Source organism: Leptopilina heterotoma, unplaced genomic scaffold (assembly GCF_015476425.1).
Source record: "Leptopilina heterotoma isolate Lh14 unplaced genomic scaffold, ASM1547642v1 Lhet_38, whole genome shotgun sequence".
Classification (NCBI taxonomy): Eukaryota; Metazoa; Arthropoda; class Insecta; order Hymenoptera; family Figitidae; genus Leptopilina; species Leptopilina heterotoma.
In genome coordinates this window covers 795,881-818,586 of record NW_025111054.1, presented here as the reverse complement: position 1 = coordinate 818,586, position 22,706 = coordinate 795,881, and the positions used below count along the sequence as shown (strand labels likewise).

The 22,706-nt window shown below is 23.7% G+C and overlaps 2 protein-coding genes across 3 annotated transcripts in view; one reads left to right on the top strand and one right to left on the bottom strand.

Annotated features, from left to right (window-relative positions):
• Positions 1–22,706, bottom strand: part of LOC122505869 (centrosomal protein of 135 kDa) — a 78,020-nt gene that overhangs the window by 42,748 nt on the left and 12,566 nt on the right. The gene's annotated exons all lie outside the window — the stretch shown is intronic.
• LOC122505870 lies at positions 1,739–22,635 on the top strand. The gene is made up of 6 exons (XM_043617738.1): positions 1,739–1,980; positions 19,659–19,833; positions 19,966–20,147; positions 20,590–20,933; positions 21,065–21,278; positions 21,486–22,635. Exons 2-6 carry the CDS (start codon positions 19,663–19,665, stop codon positions 21,976–21,978), a joined length of 1,404 nt encoding a protein of 467 aa, XP_043473673.1. The 5' UTR covers positions 1,739–1,980; positions 19,659–19,662; the 3' UTR covers positions 21,979–22,635.

The window sequence follows — 22,706 nt, the reverse complement described above, 5'->3', positions numbered from 1 at the left end:
TTTTAATCGAATTTCTCGAAAAATGTAATTATTCTTAGAAAATTTGTTAAAATTCGTTGATAGAATTCAATTATTTGAAAATTTGTTGATAACGATTCTTTATAGGAATTGAATTTTAAGAAACATTCAATTATTTAAAAATTACTTATTTTTGTATTTAAATAATTGAATTGTCGTAGAATTTTCTAATTATAATTGATTGAAATATGAATTTCAGTTAAAATTGTAGATAATTGAATTTTGATCTTTGAATGTTTGAATTTTTCATACTTTTAACTGAAACTTGTGTAGATTAAATTTTTTTTGAAAAAGTTCAATTGAATTTTTTTTAAGTTATTTGAAGTTTTTATTTTCTAATATAATAAGTAAGTTAGAATAGCAATATTTTTATAATATAAAGTAATGATTTTACCAGTCGGTCATTTTTAATTATTATAAAACATGAAGATATCGATCACTCCGAGTCGAAGACTCGGAGTTATCGATATTTTCATGTTTTATATCAATTTTTTATAAGATGTTTAATTTCAAGAAGGTTTAAAATAAAAATTTTGTTAAATATAAATGTAGTTTTAAAAACCTGGAAAAATTCCGTTTTCTAACCTGGAAAACCTTGAAAAGTCAGGGAATTTGAAATGAGCAAAAGCGTGGCAACCCTGAGAGTGAAATTATTATTAGTTCACCTAAACAGATTTAAGGAAATAATTTTTTTATAATTATTGTTATTAAAATAAAAGTGGACGGTAACTGTGACATCCACGCTAATATTATTGTTAATTAATATCAAATTAATAGGGTAAGAAGCCCCAAAGTGGCCACCCATCTTTTGAATGACTGTAATTCCTAAAAGGTATTATATAACATAATTAATAATAGATGCCCTGAAACTGTATCTTCTTAGGTAACTTTTTAGCAATAAATTTTTTTATTTTACTAAGGAAAATAGAACTTAGGCGACTTTTGAAAAATAGCTGAAATTTTGCTTAAAAAAAAGTGGCCCAAAGTAGTGTCCACCATTCAAAAATTCATTGAAAAATTAAAAAAATAGTTGCAAAAATCAATTTAAGGTATTTATATAAGAAATGTATTTCTTTTGGCTTATAAGCACAGAATCAATAGTTGCAAATTCTGTTTTTTGCTTATAAGAAGCCATTCTAACATATTGTTAATTATTTATTCAATTTCATACATTAAGAACTAAATTATTTTATTATTCATCATAAAATTTTCCAAATCGATAAAATTTACATTTTCCATAATATATTTTGATAAATATTACATCGTTAAAAAATTCAAAAGTGATTTTACATGAAAACGCATGGTGGCCACCTTAGGGCCAGGATGACATTTTTTAAAAGTTTAAAAAATTATATATAACACATTGATTAAGCATATTAATTAACATTATAATTTTATCGTGGCCACCTTGGGACCCTCTACCCTTTAATAATGATAATATTAATAATAATAATAATAATCTAAAAATTGAAATAAATAAAGTAAACAAAAGAAATAATGAAAAATTCTTATTAAAGAAATAAGAAAAAATGTAATTCTTTAAAATTCCCTTTATGATAACTGTAAAAATTGAGATTTTAATTTTCTAATGAATGAAGACTGTAATGAAATCGATTGAATAGGGCGATACATTTTTGTATTCATATAATAAGATTGACCGGTGAGATTTTCAGTCTCAGGGACAGAGTTAGGTAATAGTCAACCGTCGTGCACTATAGTCGCACATGGCGGTGCGATACTCGTTACTTGATGCTTGAAACCAGTGCGGTTTCCTAAGTTTATTCAGTCTTCGTGCGAGACCCGCTAAGACAAGATCTTTTTTGATAATGTTCAATTCTTATTGTGAATAATGCACCACGTGCACAAGTGAAAATCAAATTTTTTAAAACAATTCAGTGAAACTTTAGTGATGTAATAATACTTCTTCAAATTGGATTACAATTTTTTTAAAATCTATTTACCGTAAGTTATTATTTTATTTATTCTTTTTCCTAATTTTTTATAATTATTCTAGAAAAAAAAAAGTAAAACCATTTTGCCAATTTCATTAAATTTTCATTGACTAAATTTTTTTATTTGTTCCCATCAGTTTATACAATAAAATAATATTTTTTTCAAGGAGAATTGTAATTTATTGTTAAAAAACATTTTTACTTCTGGAATAAATATTGGAAAGGAAGTTAGTTTGACTCTAAAATTTTAATATTTCCTTTGTAATTTTAATTTAATTCTTATAAGAAAAGATTTAAATCGTTGTTGAAAATTAAAAGTATTTTATATTTTGAAGACTTTAATCTACGGTATACATCTGTTGCGACAACGAACTACTCTTACAGCATTTTTAGAGACAGTGACCCAGGTCATTGAACATGAAAATAAAGCTTCATTTTTACGGTTAATTAAGTACTGGTATATTTTTATACAATTACGATGAGCTATTCACAACTCAATGACAAAAAAAAACATTCTGTGGACTTGAATTCAAAATTTTTTTTACATCTTCAGTCTCAATTAAAAAAAAACAACAAAGAATAGTTATTATCGTATCAAGGGCGCAAAATAGGTGATTGCGGCGATGGCGAGATGAAGGGACCGAGGGTGCGAAAGTGTCCCTGAGGTCCCGAAATCTCGCCAAAGTCGTAATCTCCTTTGCGCCCATGTTGCGAACATAATTTTTTGTCCTAACTGCATGAAAAGTATGGCATCGAGGGCACGAGCGAAGCGGGCGCAAAAGTACAGCAAGCGGGCGTAAAAGTACTTTTGCGCCCGCTCGGGCTAGATGAAGCGGGCGCAAAAGTACTTTTGCGCCCGCTTGTGTGACGTCAGCGGGCGTAAAAGAACTTTTGCGACCGCTTCCCTGGCCCCGGGCGAGAATAAGTTACTTTGCGCCCACTTTAAGTGCCCGAAATGACATACTTTTCGTGCAGGTAGGACAAAAAAAAAATTACAATCAATTTCTCTGGTAATAAACTCGCTAAATTTATGCGTTTTGATTCAACATCAACGATTCGTTCTTTAATATTAAAAAAAAACTTAGCTTAAATTTTTTTATTTTTAAAAGAATCATTCTTTTTTAATAGTATTCTGCATACTAATATAATTAGGTTTTGACATTGACTTTTGCAAAAATAACATAGATAAGTAATCGGCGTTTCCGAAAACCTATAAGTAAACATTTTTAGCCTAATGCGATGGATTTTTAATTTTTAACAGCCGCCATATTGGATCCACCATTTTGAATTTTGAAAAATTAACATCAGATTCGTAATCAGCGCCCTCGAAATCCCCTGAGTAACCATTTTCAGGCAAATATGATAAATTTTTTATTTTGACAGACGCCATATTGAATTTTAACCAATTAACGCCCAAAACAAGAAAATTCTTTGAGTAATTTCAACCTATGCTTTTATGAATAGAATTTCAAGATGGCGGACCACATATGGCGTCAAATATGAAGTAAAATTTGAAAAATTGGTCACTACTTTTCAAAATACCAAAATGTTTTTTAAATCGTCTAAATTTTGTTACTCGGAGATTTTTGAGGTCGCTGATTACAAATTTGATGTTAGTTTTCAAAAATTCAAAATGGCGGATCCAATATGGCGGACAAAAAAAATTTTTAATTTTCTCAATTTACCTTAATTTTGTCACTTGAAACTTAATCAAAAACTTTCGCAAAATGTCTGTATGAAACTTTACAGGAACAATTTTGAATTATGAGCTTCATAATTTCCGAAAGTTTCTGAACTGAGAATATATACAAGAAAGACCACTATCAGTGGAAGATTACCATGTGACATATGGCATACTAAAATTACTAAGTATTTATAAATTCCAATGCCGGTGAGACTGTACTAAAATTAAAAATCTCTTTAAATATTCGATACATTGAAGAAATTTTGTATTGAAATTTATTGAAAGAAACATTGAGGTCAATACACTGAATTTCATATATGGAATCGATTGCGAGCATAATTTTCAAATGTCAAGCTTTAAACCAAGACATTTTTAGAGTCAATTGATATATCAAAAATGAAAATTTTATTTTAAAAGTATTGAATTTGCTAATCAAAAAGCTCGATGAATTCAACTTTTTTTTTACATTATTTTAAAAGAAATTTAATAAAATTCTTTACAAAAACTTCAATTATTTTCATAAATAATTACATTTTTACAGTTTTCCAATTATTTAAAATACAATTTTCATTCATTTTTATGAAAATTTAAAATAAATTCACTAAAAAATGCAATTATTCTTAAAAAAAAAATTTTCAATTATTTTTTTAAATTTTGATAAAATACTAAGAAATTAAATTTTAAGAAATAATGAATTATTCAAACCATTATTTATTTTTGTATTTAAATAATTGAATTTTCGTACAACTTTTTAACGAGAATTTATTTAAAAATTAATTTCAGTTAAAATTTTAGAATTTAGATTACTTTAAGTCCGATAATAATTGAAATAAACAAATTCTTTTCGAAAATTTGAATAAAATTCTTTGAAATGATTCAATTATTTTCCAAAATTTTAAGAATTTTGTTTTGGCAAAAATTCAATAATTATTTTCCTAAATAATGAAATTCTTCGCTGAAATTCAATTATTTTCAATATCAATTATCTTCATAAAATTTTACTAAAACAATTCAATTATTTAAAATAAAAATTGATAAAATTCATCCAAAATTCAATTATTTTCATAAATAATCAAATTTCCATAGGAATTCAATTAATAAAAAGATTTCGAAAAATCAATTATTTAACAAAATTTTTATACAATTCTTCACAATAATTCAATTACTTTTACTAATAATAACATTTTTCATGGAAATTTAATTTAAAAAAAAAATTGATAAAATTCTAAGCAAAAATTCAATTATCTTTATAATTAATAAAACTTATCGAAGAATTTCAATTATTTTTCATACTATTTTAAATTATTTAATCGAAAAATTCTATTATTTTCACAAATAAAAGTTTTCCACAAGAATTCAATTATTTAAAATATAATTTTCATAATATTTATTATATTTCGAAAAAATTAATTATTTAAAACAATATTTATAAAATTCTTCTAATGAATTCAATTATTTTCAAAAATAACAACATTTTTCACAAAAATCCAATTCTTTAAACACTTTAATAAAATTTTTCGCAATAATTTAATTATATTTTCGAAATTAATAAAATTCTTTTCAGGAATTCAATTATTTTTGAAAATTTTAATAATATTCCTAGCAACTATTGAATTATTTTCATGAATAAGATTTCAATTTATTTGAAATACAATTTTCAATTAATTTTTTGAAAATTTAAAATAAATTCACTCAAAAAATGCAATTATTCTTAAAAAATTTTTTTTCAATTATTCTTAAAATTTTTTTTAAAATTATTTTTTAAAATTTTGATAAAATACTATAAGAAATTAAATTTTAAGAAATAATGAATTATTCAAACCATTATTTATTTTTGTATTAAAATAATTGAATTTTCGTACAACTTTTTAACAAGAATTTATTTAAAAATGAACTTCAGTTAAAATTATAGAATTTACACTATTTTAAGTTCGCTAATAATTGAAATAAATAAATTATTATCGAAAATTTGAATAAAATTCTTTGAAACGATTCAATTATTTTCATATTATTTTAAATTAATTTCAACTACTTATTTTAATAAAATTTTTACAAAAGAATTCAATTATTTTGAAAAAATGTAATAAAATTCTTTGCAAAAACTCCAATTATTTTCACAAATAATAACATTTTCACAAATTTACAATTATTTAGAATACAATTTTCATTCAATTTTTCGAAACATTTTAAATAAATTCCTCAAAGAATGCAATTATTTTTTTTAAATTTTGATAAAATACTTTAATAAACATTTAATTTTATGAAATAATCAATATTATTCAGTCAATTATTTACTTTTGTATTTAAATAATTTAATCGTCCTAGAATTTTTTAACAAGAATTGAATTGAAAATGAATGTAAGAAAAAATTTTAGATAAAAATTTAATATTTGAAGCGTTATAAAAAAAGGATTTTCTAGAAATAATTAAATTTCAAAAGATTTTTAAATGGTTTGTCTTTGAATATTTTGATTTTTGTAAAACTGTATAATAATATTTAAATATTTAACATAAAAATTTAATTATTTAAATTATTTTCCAAAAGTAGGAAATACTGAATCAAATTTTTGTGAATCGATTCAATCGAGTTTTTTTTTTAATTGGCAAATTTAATTTTTCGATAGCTACTTTTTACTACTTTTTTTAGTTTTAAAGCAACTTTTTGCTACGTTTTTAAAAGTAATTATTATCGAGTGCGAAGCCTGACATATGCCCCTCAAAGTTCATCTCTACTTCATTCTTCCACATGACTAGTATATCAATTCATGGTTTCTTTACTTGACATTTTATTGTTTAAAATTCCCAACAGATCACCGAATGAGCTTTTCTCATCCTTATCTCCTCCTCATTCATCAACTTCGAGAGTAACCATGCATGCATAGCTTATTTTCCATTCTTCCTCCCAATCACTTCCTTTCACTATACTTCATTTTCTTTTATCTAAATTCTGTAATCTCTCATCTAGATTTTTTTAAAATCACTTCTCCAAGGTATTTTCAAAACACCTTTTGTACTCTCTTGAAATTAAATTACATTATATTACAAACTACAACATGTAGGATTGAATAAATATATTTCACATTTTAATATAAATAAATCTGCTGATGCTCTTTATAATATTCTAGATCGTTGAATAATTTGAAATTTTTATTTTTTAAATGTATAAAGTAATAGTATGAATGTGAAATGATGTAACATTTTTATAAAATGTAGAAATGTTTTGAAGCTGAATAATATTTAAAGATCATAGTTCACATTATTGTTGTTATATATTTGTATGACTTTTGTGGTATTGGTGCATCAGATATTAATTTAAGACCACTTTCTTCAGTTGTAACTGTATTCTTTTCTTTGATCGCGTGCCTGTGAACGAGTGCCTTTCAAAAATTGTTATTGAGTTACATAAGTCGCTCGTAATATTCTGCGTGTCAAGGATCACGCGATTCTTCCCAAGAATAATCAATTATTTACGGAAAGACTCTCAGGCGAGAAAGGAAAAGAAAATTAAATTCCATCATTTCTATTTTACACTTGTAAAATAAAAATAAAAATTAAAAATAAAAAAATACAATATCCGGATAAAGTTCCACAATGCAATATTAATCATCATTCCATTTTTCTTTCATAACATTTTTTTTATTTTTGTAAACATTAAAATTATTTTTAGTTTTAAACTAAGCCAAAAATATTCTATTCTACTTTCAAAACATTGTATAAAAAACTTTGTCCATATATTTATTAAATTATTTATTATCAAATTATTAAATGTTAAACAAATTAAGGTTTCTAATAAATTTTTAAATTAAAAAAATCACTCTAAGAAATCATTGCTTTGAGAGAAAGCAAAAGTATGTATATCGATAAGTACATATAAATTATTAGAATTCATATACAAACGGCGTACTTGTAATATTCAAATATAGAATTTTAAGAAAAAACTCACGTTTAGTTTTCACAAAATAAAAAAACTATTATAAGAATTTGTCATATTGAAAAAATCTCCTATCTTAAAATCATAACTTTTATTGAAATTAGAAATCATGTTTTTTAGCTTATTCCCCAAAAAACTTTACAATTATTTTTATAAATAATATAACTCATCGCAGAATTTCAATTATTTTTAATACAATTTTAATGGAATTTCTCAAAAAATGTAATTATTCGTAAAAATTTTATTAAAATTCATCAAAGAAATTCAATTATTTTAAAAAGCCTTCCTATAATTTATTTATTAGAATTCAGATATTATATTGTCAATACATTTTTAATTAAATTTCTTGAAAGAATTCAATTATTTTCAAAAATTTTAATGAAATTCTCCTTAACAATTCAATTTATTTTCAAAATAATTTTAATAAAATTCTTCGTAGAAATTTCATTAATTTCTATAATTTATAAAAATTCAATTATTTTCAACATCTACTATTTTAATCAAATTTCACAAAAGAATTCAATTATTTAAAAAGAAATTTTAATAAAATTCATCTGAAGAATTCAATTATTTTCAAAAGTAATAAAATTCTTCGCAAAAATTTAATTATGGTCGCAAAAGTTTGAAAAAATTATCGTCAAAATTTCAATTATCTTTATAAATATTAAAATTTTTCTCCAAAATTCAATTATTTTCAAAAATTTTAATGAAATTCTTTTTAATAAATTCAATTTTTTTTCAAAAATTCTCCTCCATTCAATGATTTTCAATATCTACTATTTTAATAACATTTTTCAAAAGAAAAGAATTATTTTAAAATTTTTTTGATAAAATTCTAAGCAAACCGTTTATTATTTTTATATAAATAACAAATATTTCACAGCAATTCAATTATTTATCAATTTTTTATAAATTTCTTTGCAATAATTCCATTATTTTCAAAAATATTCAATTTATTTTCACAGAGATTCAATTATTTTTATAAATATTAAAGATCTTTTTCAAAAATTATTAAAAATAATAAATTTATGGAAGATGTTTAGTTAAAAACACGAAAAAAATTTAATTTTGTAAAAGTTAGAAATTATTGCAAAAATTCAATTATTTTCAAGAATAATAATATTCTTCGCAAAAATTAAATATTGTTCAAAAGTAATAAAATTCTTCTTAGGGATTCAATTATTTTCACAAATAATAAAACTTATTGCTGAATTTCAATTATTTTTAATACAATTTTAATCGAATTTCTCGAAAAATGTAATTATTCTTAAAAACTTTATTAAAATTCGTTGATAGAATTCAATTATTTGAAAATTTGTTGATAACGATTCTTTATGGGAATTGAATTTTAAGAAACATTGAATTATTCAATAAATTACTTATTTTTGTATTTAAATAATTCAATTGTCGTAGAATTTTCTAATTATAATTAATTCAAATATGAATTTCAGTTAAAATTATAGATAATTGAATTTTGATCTTTGAATGTTTGAATTTTTCATACTTTTAACTGAAACTTGTGTAGATTTAATTTTTTTGAAAAAGTTCATTTGAATTTTTTTAAGTTATTTAAAGTTTTTATTTTCTAATATTTGATTGAAGAATTTCCGAATAATCGATGAAATTTCGTAAAATTGAATTGTAAACAAAAGGATTTGAAAATGTTGAAAGAAATGTTTTAAAAATTATTAATAATAATTAATAATAATTAATTTAAACAAGAATTGTAGTTAAAAATTTTGGAAAACAATAATTGAATGAAAATGATGAAAGTAATTTTGAATAAGTTACAGTAACAATATTCTTATAATATAAAAGAATAATTTTATCAGTCTGTCATTTTTAATTATTATAAAACATGAAGATATCGATGACTCCGAGTCGAAGACTCGGTGTTATCGATATTTTCATGTTTTATAACAATTTTTTTATAAAATGTTTAATTTCAAAAAGGTTTGAATTAAAAATTTTGTTTAATATATAAATGTAGTTTTAAAAACCTGGAAAAATTCCGTTTTTCAACCTGGAAAATCTGGAAAAGTCAGGGAATTTGAAATGAGCAAAAGCGTGGCAACCCTGCTAATAACTCGTGGATTAAAATTCTTAAATTTTAAACTAATGTATTAATGAAAATTGTTCACAATTAAGAATTAAATTTTTTATCCTAATAACAAATTTTAATATATTTTAATTACGAAATAACAAAATTTTAAACATTTTGCAAAACGAAGCAAAACGAAAAATTATTATCTAAAATATTAGGCAACAAAAAGCAAGCAAAAACAACTAAATTAAAACTACGACTCGAGCTGCGAACAAATTACGGGAATGCAACGATTATTAACATAGATTATTATTCTTATTATTATAGGTAATAAAATAATAATAATAATTAGAGTTGTGCAAAAAGCTCGAGGCTCGAGGCTCGAGCGAGCTTTTTCGAGCTTTTCATTTTTCGGGCCGAGCCGAGCCGAGCCTAATCAGTTCGAGCTCGAGCCGAGTTCGAGCCGAGCCGAGCTGTGTAAAAAGCTCGAATAGTTTCGAGTACTCGAGTTAATTCGAGTACTCGAATTTTTCGAGCACTCGAGGGAATTCGAGTACTCGAATTTTTTCGAGCTCTGAGTAAATTCGAGTTCTAGAGAAAATTCATAGAATTTTCGCATTTATTATATTTAGCAAATAGAAATATTGATTCAGTAATTCAAAAAAATTCGAAATTTTTTACTTATTAATAGTTTTTTTAGTAAGTCAAAAGCTCGAATCCATTCGAGTACTCGAAAAATTCGAGTACTCGAATTCACTCGAGTGCTCGAATTTAATCGAGTACTCGATACATCGAGCCGGCTCGGGCTCGGCTCGGCTCGGCCCGAAAAAATTTCGGCTCGGCTCGGCTCGACTTTTCGAGCTTTTTGCACATCTCTAATAATAATAATTTTTGTCTTAACAATTCTTAAAGAAATATTTAAATTCGTTTAGAAGTATTTAAAAAAAGTAAAAACACTATCTTGTTTGAACGTAACAATGTTATTGCATCCAATTTTGTTTATTAATGCATATGTACCAGTTTCTGAAGAAAAATAATAGCATTGGGTTAAAGTTAAAAAAAAAAATAAATGTGAAGCAAAAACATGATCTCTTTTATCTTTAATGGACAAAATATTCTAATGTATGCAAAGACATGATAAAAAGTGTCGAGAATAACGTGAAAGTTCTGATGTAATGAGCGACTAAAGCTAAAAAACCTACAATTAATTAATTGTGTAACGAACATTGTGGAGAAGGAAATTTTTACTAGTTTCAAGTATAGCGTAAATCACGCAAAATTATATTTTAATGTTATTCCGAGGTGCGCGAGCTCTCACTTTTTCAACTAATTTTATGAACTCAACATTTACAAGTAAAATACTATCCAAATGTCACATGAGAATATTGTCATTAAATTTCACAGGTAGACAAAGATACTTATTTAGTTTATAAATGCAGTATACAATTATAAAGGATAAACTACATTTTTCCATATTACAAAGTTTTATTTATCGATTTCGAAACAGAAAATCGTGATTTTTAGAGAAAATTGTTTTTAGCATAAAAAATATTATTTATACTGCACTGAGATAAAAATGAATAAAAATAAAAATAGAATCGATAAAAATAAAAGTAATGGATGAAAATAAAAATAATGGATAAAAATTTAAATCCGTCTTACTTGGAATTCTTTATAAGAGAAATAAAAATTGGGAAAAAATTAAAAATAATAATTATTATGATTAAAAAATTGTTATTTAATTGTATTAACTTAAAAGACTTCTTTTCTGTGCTGGAATACACTTAAATTCATAAATAAACATTTTTTATACTTTCACTTGCGCAATGACCTTCGTACCACAAGGCAAGGTCCTGTCTCTAAATTCCTGATCGAATTGTTAAAGATTAAATAAAAGTAGAGCTATAAATAGGCCATGAAAGTTCACTGAAAAATCTTTCTCAAAATGTTTTTGTACTTTAGAAATATACAGTTATATTTTGGTTTTTAATATAGGACTGTTGTTAAAAGTACATAGATTTCTTTAGGCTTACATTTTTTATTGTATATCCTTTTCTTAGTTGACACTTTCTACATTTTACTTCTATAAACAAAAAGTAAACGAATTTTTAAAAAATATTTTAGTGTAGCTTGTTTTTAACAAAACAAGTTGCTTATTACATTAACATTTTGCTTCCTAATTGTAAGCAAATAAATATGCTCATGTATGGAGAGGAAGTTTTTATTTATGCGCTACTTTATAAAATTTACTTTTTTTAAATAGTTCGTCAAATTCTAAAATTTTTAAAGAACTTATCAATTATACAGGGTGATTTTTATGTTCCGGAGTCCGGACCCCCAAAATATCTTGAAAGGAAAGCGTTTTAGAGAAAAATATTAAATACAATCTTAAGATAAAAAAAAAATTCTATTATTGTATTAATCTGAGAAATTTTTTTGAACCTAACAACTTTTGTTATTAACATTTTTCTCTAAAACATCCGGAACATAAAAATCACAGGCATCACAGTTGCTCTTCTTTTCCCCTTTTGTCCCCTTATTTCAATTTTATCCCCTTTTTCACCTTTTTTCACGATTTGTCACCTTTTCCCCTTTTTTGCTGATTTGTCCCCCTTTTCACCTTTTTCTAATAAAAAATAAACAAGTTTTTCTTTTTCTGAAATCTTTTTCAAAGTGTAATCATAAAATTTAGACTCAAAGTTATAGAATTCAGTGCGTTTTATATCTGATTTAGATTATTAACACCACAACATAATATAATTATGTTTTTTTATGTTAATCATTTAAATAATATAGATATCGTATAAAGAATTTTATAAATTATAAGGTGATTCATTCAACAGAATGCAGACCTTTGGAAAAATAATTAATTAACATTCAAATAATTAAAATATTATTATTAATAGTTTTTTCTAGAAAAAACAAAAATTCTAGTATATAAAACCTTCAATTTTTTCCATTTCTGACAATAATTTCTTTTTAAATAACTTAATTCTTGAAAAACTATCATAAAATTATAACTTAGAAATTATTTAATGAATAATTTTATTTATACATTTCAAAATTAATTAAACTTTAAAATAGTATCGTTTACAACTTTCATAAATAGATTAACTTGAAAAGATTTTAGCTTCAAATTTTATAAAATTTCAATTTTGAATGAATTTTATTAAAAATTCAAAAGAACTTACATTTTTGCAAAAATTTTCAAAATTTAAATAATTCTAAAATTAGTTAAATTTTTTAATATAGGTATATATATATATATTTAATAAATTATTAAAAATAATAAATTTATCGAGGAATTTTAGTTAAAAACACTAAAAAAAAATTTTATTTTGGAGAAGTTTCAAATAATTGCAAAAATTCAATTATTTTAAAAAATAATAAAATTCTTCGCAGAAATTCAATTATTTTCGAAAATTTTAATAAAATTCTTTGCAAAATTTCAATTATTTGCAAAATTTTTCCTAAATTCAATTATATACAATATCTACCATTTTAATAAAATTTTCCACAAGAATTCAATTATTTAAGAAAAATTTAAATAAACTTCTACGCAAACGTTTAATTATTTTCATATATAAAAAAAATTTTCACAAGAATTCTATTATTTACAAATTTTTATAATTTTCTTTGCAATAATTCCATTATTTTCATAAATAATCAAACTCATAGCATAATTAAAATTATTTTTAGTAAAATTTTAATCAAATGCCACGAAAAATGTAATTATGTTAAAAAAATTTATTAAAATTTGTCAAAAGAATTAAATTATTTAAAAATTTGTTGATAAAATTTTTTATGAGAATTCAATATTAAGAAACATTCAATTATTCGAAATATAAATTCTTTTTTTTTATTTAAATAATTGAATTCTAGTAGAATTTTCTGATAAAAATTAATTTAAAAATGGATTTCAGTTAAAACTTACGATTATAATTGAATATTAAAAGCATTATAGTATGAATTTTTAGAAATAATTGAATTTTGAAAAAGTTTCAAATTGAAATCTTTGAAAATCTGAATTTTTCATATTTTTGACTAACAATTCTGTAGAATTAATTTTTTCAAAAAGTTTAATTGAAATTATTTCAAGTTTTTAATATTTAATTGAAGAATTTCTGAATAATCGATGAAATTTCGTAAAATTGAATTGTAAACAAATACATTTGAAAATTCTCAGAATTTTTAAAAAAATTATTGTATATAATTGATTTAAAGAAAAATTTTAGTTAAATAATTTAGAAAATATTAATTGATTTGAAATGATGAAAATAATTTTGAAGAAGTTACAGTAAAAATATTTTTTATAGTAAAAAATAATGATCTTATCACTCGATTATCTTTAATGATTATAAATTGTTGAATTTGAAAAAGATTTGAATTTGAATGTTTTGAAAATCTTAATTCCTATGGAAAAATAATAATGATTAAATATTTTTTTTATAAACAGTTATTGTTGTTTTCGAATAATTTTGCAGTTAAAGAAATTCGTAAATAAATGTAAAAGAACATTTTTTTGAGTATCTAATAATTTTTAGACTGAATCGCAGAATATTCTTTAGGGAAAAAGTCAAAATTTTGTCTTGAAATCAAGAAAAAGTCATGGAAATTATATATGCAAGTTGTATAAACAAATAAATTTTTTATTCCCTTTTTGAGGAAAAAAATTCTCCTTTTCACCTTTTTTGAAGAAAAAAGGTACTGTGATGCTTGAAATCACCCTTTATGAAAATATGTAATAATGATTGGTTTTCAATACGTTTTAGTAATAAAAAAAATCTTTAAAAATTAAAACGAATAAAAAATTAGGATTTTTCCCCCATTTATGTAAATTGATGTGTTTCATGACGTAAAAATTCTATTAATTACAAGACAATTCTATCTCAAAGTTGTGTTGGAATTTAAAATTTAAAATGCTTAATTAAGATTGTACATGAAAGCATATTTGCTTTGTCGTGTTTCTTATCGGTTATGACTAATGTGGTAGATATTTATTAACATGTAATGCGCTCCCAAGAAACCTAAGTAGCAAAAAATTTGAGGTTATGTTTGTAATTTTTAGAGTAAAAATACAGAAAAAGAGTCAATTGTTATTACAAATTATTGATGTTCAAATCTTCATTACAATAAAAAAATTGAAAAAAAACTGGTTTCAAATTTATAGCATTACAAATAAACTTTTAATCAAGATAAATTTAACACAAACATAACCTAAAATTGACAATTCGTTTGCTTCTTCGATACCTTTCTTAGAAGCGCGTCGCATATAGACATTAGATGCGGACATAAAATAAAATTGATAGTTGTTCAATTTTTTATTTGGAAATTTATTTGTTTATTTTTCCAGCTAATTTCAAATAATAATTTTATCATAATTTTTTTGTATTTCATGTTTTAAAAAAATTTGTTTTCACCGATTTTATTCTTCAAAGAAGTAGACACGTACGTATATCATTGTAATTTCCTTTCAGAGGAAAATAGTATTTTTAATATTAACATCAAATTTTTACTATTATAAAAACCCTTATGTATAAAAATCTAATAGTAAAAATGCAATTTAAAAATATTTTTACATGTTCCATTTATTTCGAAATTTAACTATTTATAGAAAAGTGAACAATGCTCTAATAAATAGAGCAACTATTGTTAAATGATTGATTATTCAAATTATTAAAAAGATTTCACTTCTTTAAAAAATGATAATAAAAAAGAGAAAATTTATTTTTGGTATTCCCATGTATGAAGTCAATCTTAATTTCGAATGCACATCAACATTAGGGGCAATGCCATTGCCATAGTGAAATAGTGAAAGTAATGTCATTTACTCACTTTATCACAATCTAAATGTTCCTACATAATTCCAGATAATTCATTTATTATTTGACTCAAATTTTTCAGACGTTTTAGTCTTATTTTTTGAGCCTGTAATTAATTAAGTAACATTAACACTTTTGAAACTTCACATCTTTAAATTAATTAAAAAAAGAAAAGAATAAAATTGGCATTCTTTATATTTTACAAAAAACTTCTAATTTTCAGCACCCTTTTTTCTACTTTTTCTATTTTGAAATTCAACTTGTATTATTACAAAATAAATAATGGAATAAAATTAGTGAATTTTCTAATTTCAAAAACTTTCGCCAAATGAAGAATAATACAGACCAATTTTTAATTTCATAAGAGATGAATTCAAAGTAAAATTAATTTTTTTTCTATAAACAGAGAGAGACTACAAATTTTCTGTTCGAAAAGTGGAAGTGGTTTACAGTCTTTTCAGTGCGATAATTAAAAAAAAAAGTAAAATCTAATTCTTCTGTAGAAAATAGATTAAAATTTCTTTCAATACAATTTAATTCCTTTATAGTTTGATTTCAAAAGATTTATTTTGTAAATTTACTTCAGAAAATTCTAACAATAAAAGTTAACGTGGATAATTTTTTAATAACGTAATATTGATCATCATCACAGATTTGTATCGAGAAAATCGGATTTCAATTCTTTCATTTTTCTTCAAAGAAATTAAACGAAATAGAAATTTATTTTTATTCTAAACATGGAGTACAAAATAAGAGCGAGGATTTCCGTAATTAAATGAAATTAGTTTTTTTAATTCCATTCTATTTCAGTTTTCTCATCGGAAGTACCTAACTTATAAAAAAAACCATTGAAGTGCAAGTTACATTCGCTCACCTATATTATGGTTTCGTTCACAACTATTTAAATTATCTTTTCCGCATTACAAATAGAATAGACAATTTTCTCAATAATAATAATTTTCAGTTTTTAATCATTGCCAAAAATCAAAAAATGATTGAGTTTTAAAATTATTGTAACTAGCTTCAACAATTCTTAATTAATTTTGTTGAACCTTATTCACTTTAAAGTTATTGGGGTCATGGATTATGAATTAATTGTTTATTAATATTATTATTATTATTATTATTATTATTATTATTATTAATTAATTAATTATGGATGAGGAATAAAAATTAAAAAATACAAAATTCTTTTAAACTTGTTACTTTATTGTTAAATTTATTTGTTTATACAACTTGCATATATAATTTCCTTGACTTTTCCTTGATTTCAAGACAAAATTTTGACTTTTTTATAAAGAATATTCTGCGATTTAGTATAAAAATGATTAGATACTCAAAAAAATGTTCTATTACATTTATTTACGAATTTCTTTAACTGTAAAATTATTCGAAAACGACAATAACTGTTTTTAAAAAAAAATATTTAATCATTATTTTTCCACAGGAATTAAGATTTTCAAAACATTCAAATTCAAATCTTTTTGAAATTCAACAATTTATAATCATTAAAGATAATCGAGTGATAAGATCATTATTTTTTACTATAAAAAATATTTTTACTGTAACTTCTTCAAAATTATTTTCATCATTTCAAATCAATTAATATTTTCTAAATTTTTTAACTAAAATTTTTTCTTTAAATCAATTATTTACAATAATTTTTTTAAAAATTCTGAGAATTTTCAAATGTATTTGTTTACAATTCAATTTTACGAAATTTCATCGATTATTCAGAAATTCTTCAATTAAATATATATTTGAAAATAAAAGCTTCAAATAATTTCAATTAAACTTTTTGAAAAAATTAATTCTACAGAATTGTTAGTTAAAAATATGAAAAATTCAGATTTTCAAAGATTTCAATTTAAAAATTTTTCAAAATTCAATTATTTCTAAAAATTCACACTATTATGCTTTTAATATTCAATTATAATCGAAAATTTTAACTGAAATCCATTTTTAAATTAATTTTTATCAGAAAATTCTACTAGAATTCAATTCTTTAAATAAAAAAATAAAGAATTTATATTGAATAATTGAATGTTTCCTAATATTGAATTCTCATAAAATATTATCAACAAACTTTTAAATAATTAAATTCTTTCGACGAATTTTAATAAATTTTTTAAAAATAATTACATTTTTCGTGGCATTTGATTGAAATTATACTAAAAAATAATTGAAATTCTGCGATGAGTTTGATTATTTATGAAAATAATGAAATTATTGCGAAGAAATTTATAAAAAAATTTGTAAATAATAGAATTTATGTGAAATTTTGTTTTTTTATTTATGAAAATAATTAAACGTTTGCGTAGAATTTTATTAAAAATTTTCTTAAATAATTGAATTCTTGTGGAAAATTTTATTAAAATAATAGATATTGTATATAATTGAATTTAGGAAAATTTTTGCAAATAATTGAAATTTTGCCAAGAATTTTATTAAAATTTTTGAAAATTATTGAATTTCTGCGAAGAATTTTATTATTTTTTTCAAATAATTGAATTTTTGCAATTATTTTGAAACTTCTCCAAAATTAAAATTTTTTTTATTGTTTTTAACAAAAATTCCTCGATAAATTTATTATTTTTAATAATTACTTAAAAATTAATTGAAAAAATTATTGTCAAAATTTCAATTATGTTTTATAAATATTAAAATTTTTCTCCGAAATTCAATTATTTTCAAACAATTTAATGAAATTTTTTTTAACAAATTAAATTATTTTTTCAAAAATTCTCCTCTATTCAATGATTTTCAATATCTACTATTTTAATCAAATTTTCCAAAAGAAAAGAATTATTTTAAACATTATTTGATAAAATTCTAAGCAAACTTTTTATTATTTTTATAAATAACAAATATTTTACAGCAATTCAATTATTTACAAATTTTTTATAAATTTCTTTGCAATAATTCCATTATTTTCAGAAAATATTCAATTTATTTTCACAGAGATTCAATTATTTTTATAAACATTAAAGAACTTTTTCAAAAATTATTAAAAATAATAAATTTATGGAAGATGTTTAGTTCAAACTCGAAAAAAATTCAATTTTGTAAAAGTTAGAAATTATTGCAAAAATTCAATTATTTTGAAGAGTAATAATATTCTTCCCAAAAATTAAATATTGTTCAAAAGTAATAAAATTTTTCTTAGGAATTCAATTATTTTCACTAATAATAAAACTCATTGCTGAATTTCAATTATTTTTAATACAATTTTAATCGAATTTCTCGAAAAATGTAATTATTCTTAAAAATTTTATTAAAATTCGTTGATAGAATTCAATTATTTGAAAATTTGTTGATAACGATTCTTTATGGGACTTGAATTTTAAGAAACATTAAATTATTCAATAAATTACTTATTTTTGTATTTAAATAATTGAATTGTCGTAGAATTTTCTAATTATAATTGATTCAAATATGAATTTCAGTTAAAATTCTAGATAATTAAATTTTGATCTTTGAATGTTTGAATTTTTCATACTTTTAACTGAAACTTGTGTAGATTTAATTTTTTTTGAAAAAGTTCAATTGAATTTTTTTAAGTTATTTAAAGTTTTTATTTTCTAATATTTGATTGAAGAATTTCTGAATAATCGATGAAATTTCGTAAAATTGAATTGTAAACAAAAGGATTTGAAAATGTTGAAAGAAATGTTTTAAAAATTATTAATAATAATTAATAATAATTAATTTAAAGAAGAATTTTAGATAACAATTTTGAAAAACAATAATTGAATTAAAATGATGAAAGTAATTTTGAATAAGTTACAGTAACAATATTCTTATAATATAAAATAATGATTTTATAAGTCGGGCATTTTTAATTATTATAAAAGATGAAGATATCGATTGCTCCGAGTCGAAGACTCGGAGTTATCGATATTTTCATGTTTTATAAAAATTTTTTATAAGATGTTTAATTTCAAAATGGCTTGAATTAAAAATTTTGTTAAATATAAATGTAGTTTTAAAAACCTGGAAAAATTCCGTTTTTTAACCTGGAAAACCTGGAAAAGTCAGGGAATTTGAAATAAACAAAAACGTGACAACCCTGTTGTTGCAATATTATAATTGGGGAAAACTTGAAAGACCCACGATCAATATTGATAGTTATATGAAATTTCACCAAGCTGCCAAGAATTGACTGTTTTATACAACACAGTTTTAATTAACAAATTCTTTATTTCAGGGCTATGCAGATATCTCAGGGCATAATTTTTGGTCTGTTATTATTGGTCAGTGCCAGAGCGGCCATAGTTCCTCCGCCTTGGGCAAATCCATCTAATAATCCTTGTGCAGCACAGCCAAGAGGTTGGCAACTTCTCTTTTGGCCATTAGATGGAAAATGCTACACAATATTTCAGGCAAGAAAATGTGACTGAGTTGTTGAATAGAGTTAAGATGTTTTTTAAAAATCCTCATCATGGGGAAAGGAATTATGAAAACTGTAATTATTATTGGTGGAAGCTTATTCGAATTTTTCGTAATATTTTTAGATTGGAGCACCATGCCCGAAAACAATGGAGTTAGGACCTTCTGCTGAAGGAGGAGGAACCATAGCGGAATGCAGATGCCCGCCAGGAACTGCTCAATCAGCCAGAGATAAGCTCTGTCATCCAATTTTCACTAGAGCTTCTTGTCCCGCTGGTCAATTTTTCGCTCCAGTACCAGAAACTAAGTAATTATGGTAGAATTACTAATTTCTTACTCGTATAAAGATATCTGTCAAAAAATTTTTATAAGTTACCAGAAATTTAATTTAACTGCAGCATAATTGTTAAGTGCTGACTGTTGTATGCGGTTTAATGAATTTAATAATTTTACTCGTGTTTCATTTACAGAATTAGGGTTTCATCCCCATTACTTCCGCAGAGCATCAGAAACTGACAAAGCATTTCTAGAATTTAACTTTGTCAACTTCGGAATTTAAAACTGAACTAAGAGAATGCACTCTTCAAAAACCTGTTAAATTCCTAAGTTGACAATCTTTTGAAAATCAATTTCTGCTGCTTGATGAGCCTAGTAATACTTTCAACTTCGTTTTAGTTTTCTTTCTATTCCTCTAATAAAGGATTCGTTTACAAGCAAATTACTTATTTATTTTCTTGAAATATATTTAGTTCAAGGAAAAGATGGGGCGTCTGCCGAGAGCCAGAGACCTGTTCAGAAAAAGGTAACATCTACTGGCCCAAAGATGAAACATGTTATACAAAATTGACAAGGGGACCATGTCCAAAGGGAGAACTTTTGGTAATTGGTCAAGATGGTCTGGCTGTCTGTTCATGTTCACAGCAAGGTGAATTAAGTAGATTTTACTGGCCAGCCGAAAGAGGAGGATGTTTCGAACACTATACTCAGGGGCCTTGCTCTGAACCAGGTGAACTATTTTTACCTGGAGGTCATTGCGGATGTCATTCTAATCTACCTCATTATCATGCACCAACAAAAATGTGTTATCCGTTAGGTGTGTTTTTCTTATTAACTTATTCGCAACATTATAAACAAATTGATGATGTGGATAAATGAAACTGGGTCGTAAACCAAAAGTGTACTAATTTACAAACTTTTCCCCTTTAATTCTATTCATAATTTTAGGCACAATAGGACCGTGTAAGATTGGTCAACACTTTGTCGTCGATCAGAAAATTGAAACTGAAATTTATGATAAACCTCTTCAAGCTACATGTCATTGTAAGCCAGGTCATGTACCTTATAAGAATGGATTTTGCTACAGGGAATATACTCGAGGACCATGCCAAAGTGGAGATATGTTAGTGAATTCGACAACGTGTGTCCCCCTACCTTGTAGGTAAGCTATTCCAAAAATTTTAGTACGTACTTATTTCGAGATTTAATTTCTTTACTTGTCGACCGCTATTTCTTAAGGGGTTTCATCCAGTCAAGCCGAAAAAAGTCGATATTTTGTTTAAAAACTGTTTTCTCTTTCCCCGATATTCTCATGATATGCAAATAAAATTACTGTAAATTTATCAATTTTTAATTTTCCTAATTACAGACGTGGGAGACTTTATTTTCCCCAGGAAAAGACGTGCTACAAAATAGGATCAAGAGGACCGTGTCCAAGTGAGCAAATCGTACTTTATGATTACAGTACAAGACCATCCATTGATGGGATAAGTTACCGAGGTGTTTGTGGTTGTACCAATGATCTCAAAAACACTGGGAAATGCTCAGAGGATACGACATTAAATTGTGAAGATTTCCCCGGCACAGCACTTCTTAATAATACTTGCTACAAACTTTATACTCAGGGTCCTTGCACCGAAGGCGAATGGCTTGTTGCTCAACGAATTCCAAAAGGTGATTTTTGGCAAAAGGATAAAATTCCCAAAGCGAGATGTGAGTGTCAACCCGGATATACAAGAATCAGTGAAAATGAAACCACTGATGTTGAAAACAATAATCTTATTTCTCCAGGTGGTTGCCAACCACCTGCAGTTAGTCTTGCTAGATTTTTAAATGCCCGAGTGAGATCTATTGGATTTTAATAAATAAGAAAAGAAATTATAATAGTTGTGGAATATCAATGGAGAATTCACAATAATACTCAGATATATATAATTTTAAATGAGGATACAAAATTTGATATTCCACTACTATAAAATAAAATCGTGCCAAATGTTCAAACGTTACGGACTGAATTTGCATCAGTAATTTCTCCGACACTTTAGTAGGTATTTTTTATGTTTTAATACACCTACTGATTAAGTAAAATTCACTAAAAATCATTTAAATTAAGAACTGTTGATTTCAGTAATTGGTCCTAAATATTTTATTTCCTAATAATAAAAATTCAATGTAACTTACCTTTTCTTGACAAGCTAGAATATTTTACAGTTCAATATAGCCTATAATTTTTTTTTTAAATCCAAGTCTAAAGCGTATTTTTCTACTTCGACTGATTATACTTAATAAAAATTTTAATAGCAGAAAAATTAAGAATTTTTAAACAAAACCTTAAGATTCTAAAAATAAATTTTCATAAAATACTTAGGCAAATTGAGAAAAAAATATTTGTATATTATTGTAAATAGCATCGGACGCATTTCACATTTATTTTGTGAAAAGAGATTAATTTTTACATTATGTCTTGTATATATTAATGTAAAAGATGTCGAGAAAAAATTAAATAGTTTTGAAATCTATGCCAATTGACTATGACTTTTTTAATTCAAAACTTTTGCTTGTTTCCCTTCTCACTTATCATTTTTAACGC